The sequence below is a fragment of the Pundamilia nyererei genome, unplaced genomic scaffold (assembly GCF_000239375.1).
Source record: "Pundamilia nyererei isolate P.nyererei 1_Seehausen unplaced genomic scaffold, PunNye1.0 scaffold00172, whole genome shotgun sequence".
NCBI lineage: Eukaryota > Metazoa > Chordata > Actinopteri > Cichliformes > Cichlidae > Pundamilia > Pundamilia nyererei.
The window spans coordinates 1,281,420-1,294,133 of NW_005187573.1; the positions used below are offsets into that span (position 1 = coordinate 1,281,420).

The following is a 12,714-nucleotide window of genomic DNA, read 5'->3' on the forward strand; positions in this document are numbered from 1 at the left end:
GCATTTATATAGCGCTTTTCTAGGCACCCAAAGCGCTTTACAATTCCACTATTCATTCACTCTCACATTCACACACTGGTGGAGGCAAGCTACAGTTTTAGCCACACCTGGGGCAGACTGACAGAAGCGAGGCTGCCATATTGCGCCATCGGCCCCTCTGGCCACAACGACCAGAGAGCAGGGGGATCGAACCGGCAACCTTCCGGTTACAAAACTTCCCAATCCCCTGAGCCACGGTCACCCCTAGATATCTCCTTTAAAGTGTTGCCTTTCCAGATCTGTGGCTCCTATCTGTAGCAGGGAGATATCTGGTTTTTAGAAACGTCTTGTCTGTACGCTTGGTTGGTCATCTGATAACCTTTCTTGTCTGGACGAAGAAGGGGATGCGGAGAGCAGCATTGCTCTGCTGTTGCATGAACTGGGCCTTTATTTTTTGTTCTTTCAGGGTATTGAAAATAGCGTGAAGTTTCTCTAATGGTCCTCTGCTGTCAGCTTTTACTTGCAGCAGTCAGTGGGGGCTTCATCACACTGCTGTTTTTCTTGGGTTATTACGTTGGCATTCTTTCTAACTCTTCTTTTCCTGTGCAAAAAGTGATGCGGTCCAGTCTGTGAGTATCTGGACACTTGCTCTTTGTGTTCTTGTTGATTTATTTCTTTATTTTACTACATTAAAGTGCCAAGTCTCAGTTTGTGTAAGTAAGGGAACAGCTGTGTGATATATGTAACAGTTTTAACACAACACATTTGCCATTATTATGACAGCTCACTTCACTCAATAAGTTGCAAACATCTTCAACATTTACTGATATTGGAGTTTCCATCCTTGTTTCTAAATTGAGCAGCAAGTGCTGCAATTTAAAGCAATCATGCTAAAAAGCCCTTTGTTTGCTCTGGCCACATGTTTTTAATGCTTAATTGTATAATATTTAAAGAATCTAGCTGATTCTTAGCACGCACGATGCTTTTGTGTCATTGTGCATTTTACCTGTTGCTTCCATCAGCAGTGAAATATTCAATAAATGACAATATCACAGTTCTAATTTGACATACAGCCAACCTCCTATGCTTTTCCAAAACCACTTCTATACTTAAAATAATGGTTTGGGTTATGAGACTTTTTTCCCCTTCAATTCAGTTTTTTCTCTTTCCATCTTTTTAAAGGAAGCTCATTTTAATTCATCAGTAGAAATTCGGTTTATGGAGGGTGGATGTTTTTGTAAATTGGCCCTAAGTGTACATCTTCAGGAGCTTTTTCCCCCGTGTACTCAAAAGGTTTTTTGTTTTTTTTTGTCCACCATGGAGAAGACTTCCTCAGCTATTTGCTATTTTCTACTTTGTCTGTGCACCCTTGTGCAACAGATGACACAAACTGATGTTTCTTGTAGATTTTTCTTTTTTTTTTCTTGGTTTTTATTTGTTTTTATTTATTTATATATTTTTTTTACATTTTTTTAGACAATTTGTTCTTCACATTTTTACTTTTTTTTTTTTACACTTCTCAAATTGACAGATAACTCCACCACAGCCTAATATCCAACACTCACTCAGCTTGAACCCACAGGTGAGCACCTTTGTCCATAAACATATGTTGAAACGACACGCAGCTTCCTAAGGTTTTAGTGACCAAACTGTTCCAGTACTTTCAGACACAGTTTTGCATATATTACAGCTGAGACTTGGTACTTTAATGCTGTCTGTTATATTGTTTTAGATTTAATGTACAAACCTGTTTTTACAGTGAAGATGGTCACAAGTTTTTGTGGCTATTTTAAAAATATGCAGTAAAACTGGTTACAGCAGACAGAGGAGGCATTCAGTCTTCTGTTTTTCATTTTATTTTATTTTTTTTTTTTACAAGATTTACAAAGTTCATACATTTTAAAAGAGAAATTATTAGTTAGCAGATAATTCCTCTGGCTTTTTTTCTATTACTAGCTGCCAGTTGCTGAGTGACCTTTCCTGTTTCGTATTCGTCTGTAGTTTGTACTTGATGACTAACAGATAAAAAAATAAATGGGAAACATGAAGTTTCACAGTGTTGTGCTGAGTTCAAAATCTGAAATCATGCCATCAATAGAAAGGTCACAGTCTCCTTTTGCCTGTGATGCACACAGCCCTGCACTGAATGTGTCACCTGAGGTAACATGTTCACTGTCATGTTCACACATGACCTCAACACAAATCAAACTGATCCATCATCAGCTTGGACTGTGAACATATTTTAAAAGTCTTCATGGTGGACTGTCTCTGGGCTGAATATAATCCTTCCAGCTTGAAATTTCTTATTGATAATACTCATTAATTTTTCTCTGAATGAATGCTGGTTAGAATGAGCAGCTTTCATGTCCCAGACCAGGCTGTGTTGTGGAACTTTATAAAAAGATAAATGTTTATCTTTGATTTATAGAGTAATTACCACCGGCTGTTTATTTACTTTGCTGTTTTAAATGTCCATATTTTACAGGGAAGAGTTAGCATTTAGTCGTTGTCAGGTTCAGTTATTATTAACACAGTGTGCGTTGCCACCTGAGTCGGGGACTCTTACAGCCAGCGGTGAAGTGTGTTTCAGATTTTAGGTGATTTGTAAATCACTTGGTTGATTCCCTCAAGCATTCTGTGAGTTGATGAGGTGTGTAACAACTCTGAGCAATATATCATGAAATTATTTTTTAATTGACTTGTCCTGTTGTTGTTTTTTTCCATCTGCAGGCTGTTTTGATGTCTTGGACTAAAGGCTTCAGGTCAAGTGGGGTGGAAGGACAGGACGTGGTCAGCCTTCTGAGAAAATCCATCAAGAAAAGAGGGGTAATTATCCAAATTTATAAAGACTTGAACATTTGGAAAGGTATTGAAACAGTGCTAATTAAGTGTAGCTGCAGTTACATTCACTGGCTTGCCACTGTGTTAGGCACACCTTAGTAGTACTAGTTTGGACGTCCTTTTGCTTTCAGAACTTAATTCTTGATGGCATAGATTCAGCAATCGTCATGAAACATTTTGGTCTGCACTCCCGTGATATCATCACAGTTTCTCCAGATTTCCCGGCTACATATCTGTAATGCAAAGTTCTGTTCTCCTGCATTCCCATAGTTACTCTATTCGATTGAGATCTGCGACTGTGGAGGCCATTTGGGTACAGTGAAATCAGTGTCATATTCAAGAAAACGAATTTAGGATGATCTGAGCTTCGAAACATGACATGTTAATGTGTGGGAAGCAGCCATCAGAAGGTGGGCATACTGTGTTCATACAGGGATGGATCAGGGATCAGCAACAATACCTCAGCTACTGTGGTGTTTAAAGGAAGTTTAACTAGCAAGTAGGGATGGGTACCGGTGTCCGGTGCCATGATGGCACCGGTTCTGACATAAACGGTAGTAACCAGACCGAAAAGCAGCGCACATTTCGGTGCTTTATTTCGGTGCTTTTTTTTCCTGAGCTGTGATACACTTCTAGCCAATCATTTTACGTTTCCCAGGATAGTAGGCGGGGCCAGGTACGTACGTTCTGTTAGAGCAGAGCTACAGATTAAAAATGTCCAAGGCGAAGCGGTCAAAAGTCTGGTTGTACTTCACAGCAAAATATGCAAACTCAGCAGCCTGCAACAAGTGCTTTAAGCTGATACTGTGATACTGTCAAAGGAGGTAACACCTCAAATCCGATGAAACACCTGGCGACGCATAGCGGTTTTTTTTTAAAAGCTGAGAAATGCGCCGTATTTGATAGCTTGCTGCAAGACCTCACACTGTGCACGTCGGGTGGGTTGCCAGTTATCGGACCCGGAGCAACATCCCCCAAAAACCCGAATAATAGAGTCCTGGTCCCTAGCCCTGCCAGTGTAGCAGAAATGATGATGATGAAGATGCAGCAGCCGTTCTTCTCTGCGTGAGTCGCTTAATGTTGTCCGTGTGTAATTTACGTTGAGTAGGCTAACCACGTTATTACATTAATGCATGTAAGGTGAACTAGCAAACATCATCATAGCTACATGCGGCTGTCCTCTTGTTTGATGGCAGATACTCCCTTCACCCTGGCCAAAAAGGCTAAAATGACCAAAGAAAAAGTGGGAAACAGCTGAACATGAGAGGTTTTTGGACAAAGTTTGTGTTTTTTTTTTTCCATTGCTTAAGCACTGCTTCCAGCCAAGAGTGATACCATATATGCCCCATAGCTGCAGAAAAGGCTAACATTGTTATCTTTTTACAAAAAACAAACAAACAGCTGAACATGAGAGGTTTTTGGACCAATTTTGTGTTCTCCATTCTTTAAGCACCGGTTCGAGCACCGTTTAAGCACCGGCACCGTTTCAAAAGTACCGATTTGGCACCGGTATCGGATAAAACCTAAACGATACCCATCCCCACTAGCAAGTAACAAGAGGCCCACAGTGTGTAGAGCAGAAAACTCCACCCTTCTTTAAACTCATTTACAACTCTTTATGAAAGGTTGTAAGGACAAGATGGGAGAAACACCCTTCAACCATGTTATGAATGTTGGTTTTTCATACTTTGTCCACCAGAGGGCACTGTGCAGCGTTCCTGTTTGTATCATTTTTGAAACAGCAGGAATACAACAGAAAGTTGAGACAGATATACTGTAGATCAGCGGTCCCCAACCACTGGTCCGTGAGTCGTTTATTACCGGGCTGCAAGAGTTGAGGCTCGGGTGTGAAATGTATGGTTTTCAGGGTTTTTAACGTTATTTATTAATTTTTTTAAATCATATTTATCGTTAACTCTGTTTCCCTGGGTCTTTGCCCGTGTGTTATGAAGAAATCTTTGTTTTTCGGTACCGGTACCGGTTTGTTTTTTTTGTTTTGTTTTTTTGTTGTTGTTGTATTTATCCGCAACGCCTTAAAGTCCGGTCCGTGAAAATATTATCGGACATAAACTGGTCCGTGGTGCTAAAATGCATGGGGACCACTGCTGTAGATCAGTGTTTCTCAACCTTTTGGAGCCACAGCACATATTTCACATTAGAAAAATCACATGGCACACCACCAAACAAAAATGTCACAAAAAGCATATTGATCATTTTTCCCTGCGCACCAGGGATAGTGGAATTGGCTTGCTTTGTCCCCAGTATACCTTTTTTGCTTTCATCTGACCACTACTCATGCTAGGGCCTTCATCTGGGTCTGAATTTTCTCCAGGACCAGGTCAGAATGACTACTTTTTCTTTTCAAATATTTATTTATTGCTATTACACGCTGCGTTGTCTCACTCACAGTGTGACTTTATGCAATTTCTTCTTTGTCTTCTTCTTCTTCTTCTGTTTTACTGGCAGTTGGCAACCGATTAATTAGAGCAGGTCGTTGTACTGCCCTCTAGTGGAAGACATTGTAGTTGTTCTGCCCGTGACTCACACCAGCCGCTCGGTGTACTAATCAGGTGGAACCAGATAATCTTCCACAGCACACCTGATCATTTCTCACGGCAATCCTATTTGCCGCAGCACAGTGGTTGGGAAACACTGCTGTAGATGACTAATTAATTCACTAATTAAGTGAGGACTGCTAAATAATTACACGTAACACATAGTAGAAAAATCTTTTTATGTTTCATGTCCCGGGAAAAACCCCAAACCATTAGACAATATATCAGATTTTAAGCTTTGCTGTGTAAACTGTAACCTCTGACCAGTCAGCCTGGCACAACTATGCTATGGTTAACGATGCTAATGTATTAGCTGCTTGGCACACTGAATATTTGCATTAACAGGAGTTTGAACAGGTGTACCTAATAATGTGGTTCATCAGTGCTTATTCCTCAACCTGCAGGAAAAGATAGACTTGGGCACACATGAGAAACTCAGTGTAGAGGTGTTGTTTCTCTGATCCTGTCTGATTATAGTGTGAGGAAACTTTGCAACATGATCTCAAAACACACCTGACACCACAAGGCAAGCGTGCTTGTTTTACTCCACTGTTTCATGACCAAATCGTTCTAATCGTTAAATCCCACAAGTCAAGAAGAAGCATGCCCATCTTGGCAGTGATCAAAATCATTCAACCACTGACTCCTTGTCATTGGTTGGATGATGAAGAGCATATAACAGAGCAGATGAGCAGATCAACCATCACTTCTCAAAGCCTTTCTAATTTCTTCAGTAAGCTGGCTGAAGTAGTGGAAAGACTCAGAACAACATGAGTAGACAAATGCAAACCACCAGCCTGACTTGTTCTGCTATACATCTGCCACACTGTTTGCTGTGAGACTGCAAACATGTCCATGCAAGTTGATAATTTTCACGTATCCAGGGGCTTTATGAATCATCTTCATGAGCATGCATACATGGGGAAAAGGAGTAAGGACTGAACCCAGTGCCAAAACTAGAGTTTATGGTGAATTCTGAGTATACGCGAGGCTTGGCTCACCTCAAACAAGATATTTAGTGTGTCTGTTGACAACAAACTTACAAGTAATTCACACTGGCTCTTTTGGAGCAGCAAATGGTAAAAAAGTACAAATGGTACAATGTGAGAGTTTGCTTTGGTTTCTACGTGAACACACAGTGCCAAAGAGCATCCTGGTTGGAGCTCGTATGCAAATCGTGTACTCTAAGGGAGGACTGATATTAAATAAATGGAGCAGATACAATAGAGCCTTCGCAATGTGAATGCTCAGGCTCTAATAACTTGGAAGAAAAGATCTTTTTGTGCAGGCTAACACAACATGCGTCTTGTGCAGGTGACCTGGGGTAATGACAGCATGAGCTGCTGCATTGTGCCTATTAAAGATATCAATGATACTTCCAGCTATAAGTATGGAAGGTCATCCACAATAACTAAACAAATGTCCTCAGCAAACCTCAGCAAGAAAACACGTTTAGATAAAACACCTGCATAATGTCCTCATAAAAACTTAAAGATTGATTTCAGTGTAGTAAATTAAACAAAATGAAGTGCTGAAGTAAATCCAAAATACTGTGATGCAAGAAGTAGTGAATTCAAATGAAAGCTTGTTTTAATAAACAGATTCTCATTGCAGGACTTTGACATTGACATTGTGTCTGTGGTCAATGACACAGTGGGAACCATGATGACCTGTGGCTTTGATGACCGTCACTGTGAAGTTGGCCTCATTGTAGGTAAGTCTAATGTAACAGTGACTATAAATGGATTATGAGGCTCAGTGAGACTTCTACCACACAACAGTGATGTAACACCCATTAAACTGCATCCTAATGGATGAACTGCTCCATCTGTTTTCTTCTTGGGTAAAAATATCGATGTTCATGAAAAAAAAAAAATCTTTTAATGCTGAAGGCCAGAACATGTGGCACCTCACTGTTGCACTCAAAGAAGAAATTTCCCTGCTGAAGTTTCTTATTCATCTCTATTTAATTTTTCCTTTAATGGATTTCATTCAGATGCAGTTTCTGCTGCAAAGTGTGATATTATTGTTATAGTATTTGTAACTTGTATTGTAAAAATATATACAAACTGGAGGAGAGAAGTGAGCACAGGTGCTTTCACACTCATCTTGTAAGTGTAATCTTAAATGTGCCCACTAAGCCCAGCCGACCTCTCAGTTAGTCGTTATATAGTTACTGACAGAGTTGTTGCAGTGAAATCTCTTTTCTCAAGGAACGGGGACCAACGCTTGCTACATGGAGCAGATGAGGAACATTGGTGTTCTGGATGGTGACGAGGGGCGGATGTGTGTAAATACTGAGTGGGGTGCTTTTGGGGACGACGGGGCCCTGGAGGACCTACGCACTGACATTGACCGGGAGCTGGACGCAGGCTCATTCAACCCTGGCAAGCAGCTGTGAGTGTGTTTGTTCTCACACGACTTGGTATTAGATAAAACATCCCACGCTGGTGGCTTCACAGGCAGGCGGGTTTGAATTAGAAGCGACTCTCTCTGATTTCCATTCATGTGGGCATATTGAAATACTTTGTCTGACTGCTTCACCTTTGTTGATGTTGTTGCTGATATTATGTAAATAACCTTTTTCATATACTAATTCAGAGTTCTGTCAAAAAAGTCAGTATGTCCTGGAACATTTGAGGTTTTGCAGACATGTGGACATGTTTTGGACATGTGACAATCATGTAGGTTCAAGTGAATAAGGCTTCAGTCACACAGGCCTAGAGATTGGTCCATGACCATCTGGCAACCACCGGTCGTGAGGGAAAAATGAATATTCGGCTCTGCTAATACTGGCCAGCTGCTTTCAGAGTATCAGCGAAAATGAAAAATGCGATGCAAACTGGAAATGGAGCCCTTCAGCACTGCAGCCGGCAAATTTCAAAAGGCACAGCTAACTATTTCTGGTTTATGTTTCTTTAAGTTTTACTGCTGCTTGGCTAGTTGTTGGAGTATTTGCAGACAAACATGAAAAACTAAAGGTGACCTGCAGGGAGGTTTTTGGTGCAGCACCTTCTTTGCAACTGATTTCACCCAGCGACAGCCATCAACCTGCAGGAACCATTGGCAACCTGTCAGAAAAGCACATTTTTTCCCTAGCAACCAGTGGTTGTATCACATCCAGTATAGTGGACAGCTCTTGATATCACATGAGAACCCTCAATAAGAGGTCTGGGCCCAGACAGGGTTTAATAGAGTTAGGTGACGGATTTAAGTTTGCGTGACCTTAATTTCCAGTCACAATAAAGCATGCAGTGCATCACAGAGAGATTAAACAGTTTACATACTTCAACGAATGACTTTAATGCCTAATTGGTGGATCATCATTACCATGTAATTCTAAAACAAAAATCAAACTTTTGACAGTTTATTTATTAAAATCTTTGTAGTTCTGACTGTCTCACACTTGTCAAACATTGTTATTTGTTTGTCTAAAAACATAAAAATAATACTCTGCTGGAAAGGCAGTTTACCTCAGCATTTAATTTGGGAACAGCTTTGTTATGTGCTGCTTACTCAATGAGAGTAATGTATTCTGAATACTTTGGATTACTTAATATATTATCATGCTTTTTTACAGCTACATGAATGTACTATTGCTTTATTAATCCTTTATTTATCCAGGTAAAAAAATCTCATTGAGATTAAAAATCTCATTTCCAAGAGAGACCTGTGTGATTTATTACTATTACTGAAGGTTACTCGCCATACCAATACCAACTAGATGTTTAAATCTTAATATAAAATGAGTAACAGTAAGGTGGACATTAGGTAAGGCTGCACCTTTTGCAGTGATCTCGTATATAAAACAGGTCCGCGGCTCCAAACCGTAGTAAAGGGACCTCTGGCTATTACGTCGGGTTCTGTGTCGGGCTCGTAGCTGAAAACTAGCTTTACTTTATTGTGTGGTTCAAGTTTGCTAGCGAGAGACAGAGAGAGGCGTTGAAAGGCTGCTCCAACGGAACTTTTTGTTTCTGAGGAAAACACGAACACAGTGTACAGTCGAGTCTTAATAGCTTACTTAAACTGGACTCGTCAGGCTCTCTTTTTGGCTGCAGCGGTTATTATTATATTTACATGCTTCCAGCTCCCGTTTCTGCTCGGTGACAACTCGTACTTTTCCACTCTCCTTTTTCTCCCTCCTCACGCTCACAGACACATAACGGGTATGGCAGTGCATTCTCCGTGCAGCACGGACTACACTGCCCATGAGGCTACATTCTTTAGGGCTATGCCTGTAACACTCTGCCTGCATATTAAATCATTTTTGTGAATCATTTTTTAAAATATTTCTTTACGTCATTATGCGGGCTGCAAGTAGGGGTGACATGGGCCGCGAGATTGAGACACAGGCATTAGAGCCTCTTAATGCGTGTTTTGTTTGGGGCGTGGAAACCAAAAATAGAGAGAGCATAGCCGAACATATGAAACAGGAAAATACCGCCATGTAATCCCTTAATTTCAGCAAAGTAACTGTATTCTAAATACCACCTTTTTAAACGGTAACTGTAACAGAATACAGTTACTCATATTTTGTATGTTAAATACGTAACGGCGGTACATGTGTTCCGTTACTCCCCAACACTGTGTGTAGATGTACATAAATAGAGCTCATCATATTTTATAAATATATGTATATCACATTGTTTTGCTTCTCTTTTTTTCATGTTGCATGCAGGTTTGAGAAGATGATTAGTGGGATGTACATGGGGGAACTGGTACGTCTCATCTTGGTAAAGATGGCCAGATCACAGCTGCTGTTTCAGGGCAAGACTACGTCAGAGCTCCTCACCACCGGACACTTCAGTACCAGCCACATCTATGCAATCGAGAATGACAAGTTAGTTTTTCTTTGTGTGTGTGTGTGCACCTTGACACTGCATTGTGTGATATCTCTCAGATGGCGGATTAAGTGCAAACCTGTTGAACATTATGTTAGTAGCAACGAGCTATGCCAGGAATTAAGATGCTCATCGAAACTGCCGAACAACCAAGAGCTACATCTGACACTCTGCAGACCTGAATTAGTCTGTTAAATGTTAAAGTTCATGACAGCACAAAAAAAAAGGCTGAACAATTATAGCTCCATTGGACGTCATAATGACATTATGCAAATGTACTGTTTATAAGATTGGGGAACCTGCAGTCAGCTGAGACTGAAGAAGTCACTTGGATGAGTGACGAAACGTTTCTCCCACAAAACGCTACGTCCAGATGAACAGAATCAACTTTTGGGGATTTACTTTCCTGGATGATTAAGAATGCATCAAGACGCTAAGAAAGTGTTGCATAAATGAGTGCTCCCACACTGCAATGAACTGAAGCAACATTTTAAAGAAGAGCCAAAATGACACAATGACAAGAGAGTGATAAAGTCACACACAACACAATTAATTCAAGTTATGGCCAAAATGACAATCACGAGTATTTGTCACGATTACGTATTTATTCTAGTGAACAATAATATTAAAATTCACACTCCTTTCACATCTGTTCACATATTTGTATCAAAGTAGTCCTTCTTATTCACCAAAACTTTCAACAAAATGAAATCAACAGGGCATTACTTTATATACATTTTAATGCATGATCACTCATATTCATTTAATTGTAGGAAGCCAAACTTGAGATTATAATTTGTTTAACTGTGGAACCCTGCTTCAAGTTATTGTGGCTGAAAGTTGTTTCAGACATCACTAAATAATGGGGTGAACTGCATAAAGTCTTGTGTAAACGTCCTCACATGGCTCTATTTGCATATAATTGCCATCGCTCCTGTTTTGCTAGATTTTTTATTTTTATGTTTATTTTTTGGGTGGATTGAGTCAAAATATTAGTTATTTATAGCTAAAGAGGTGAACAAGTGATGTTTAACACCAAATACATGTTTAGTGGGTCTTTCAAAGATTCTTGAACAGAAATCTTCCCCAACAGCAAAGTAGAAGTACAGCATGCAGGGAAGAGAAAACCAGACCATCTCACAGAACACACAGACCATTTCCTGAAAGTTTATTATTCCTTTATTGCTTTCTGGTAAATAATCTATTAATAGGTCTTCATTAATAAGTTAAATTCTGAGTTTGAATGTTCAAAAGCAGTGGGCAGAGATTATATGCTAGTAATTAAAAATGTGCTGTGAAGGTTGAGGATAGAGAAGGAAGAGGCGTACAACCCAAAGAACACCTTCCCCACACTGAAACACGATGGTGGGAGTGTTATGCTTGTGATTGTTTCGTTTGTCTGGAACTGAGAATCTCATCAAGGTGGAAGGAATCATGAAGAAGGATATCTGCAGATTTTGGAAAAAAAAAAACAAACAAACCTGTAGCAGCGAGCACCAAAGCTGAGATCCTCCCTTTGTCTCCAAACACCACAACCCAAAACACACATCTCTCCTGTTGGAGAACTACCTCCAGACAAACAAAGTGACTCTTCCTGACTGGCCTACATAGAGCCCTGAGCTGAATCAAAATTGAAAATCTGTGGGATGAACTAAAGTCTAAGATCCATGCCAGAAAAACATAAAATGTGGAGGAGCTTAAAAGATTTGCAAAGGAAATATGTAGTTGTATATGCAGCAAGTATATGCAACTAGCTATTAGCATGGAGGCTAATAATTTTGAAGCTGTTAGTTTTTGTTTTTTGTGAAATCATTATGTTTCCGTATGCAAAGTAAAATAATGTGAGCATCTATAATAATCTAGGCTGTTTGGAACAGCTGTGTTAAAAATGTCTTGCCCTTTTAAAAAACACTTGGCACGTACTTAAAATAAAACGACGTTTTTATGGGGGAGGGTAAGAATTCTGTCCTCAAGCTTCTTCTATTCTTCACATTAATTTCTTCACTTTCCTTCCTGCAGAGATGAGGAAGGTATTGCTAGTGCTGAGAAGATACTTCGTGGCCTGGGGCTGGACCCGTCGGTTGAGGACTGCATAGCAACTCGGAGGGTGTGTCAGATTGTATCCACACGGGCCGCACACCTGTGCGCTTCCTCTCTAGCATCGGTGCTGCGACAGATCCGGGATAACAAAGCTGCTGAGAAGTTGCGTGTCACTATTGGAGTGGATGGCTCTGTTTACAAGAATCATCCAGAGTAAGTGAATCACTTCTGTTATGTTGGTCTCGCCAACACATTCATGACTTTGATCTGTGTCACTGGCACCTTTTACTGTAGCTGTGGAGTGACTGTGGCTGTGTTTGTCACTTCAAATCACATTTTTACTATTCATTCTGTGTGCCTGCATGTCCCTGAGACAAAGAATATAAGAGCATAAAGGCAAGTCTCAGGGAGGTGATCTCAGTGAACAGCCACATACAGTGGGGCAAAAAAGTATTTAG

General features: G+C 40.2%; 1 protein-coding gene across 1 annotated transcript in view; it reads left to right on the forward strand.

The window, feature by feature from the left end:
* hk2 (hexokinase 2) overlaps nucleotides 1-12,714 on the forward strand; it is a 44,532-nt gene that overhangs the window by 14,941 nt on the left and 16,877 nt on the right. Inside the window, exons 5-9 of the mRNA XM_005746121.1 lie at nucleotides 2,710-2,805; nucleotides 6,990-7,089; nucleotides 7,589-7,772; nucleotides 10,054-10,215; nucleotides 12,236-12,469. Of these exons, the coding sequence (XP_005746178.1) occupies nucleotides 2,710-2,805; nucleotides 6,990-7,089; nucleotides 7,589-7,772; nucleotides 10,054-10,215; nucleotides 12,236-12,469 (776 nt within the window). The remainder of the gene's footprint in view (nucleotides 1-2,709; nucleotides 2,806-6,989; nucleotides 7,090-7,588; nucleotides 7,773-10,053; nucleotides 10,216-12,235; nucleotides 12,470-12,714) is intronic.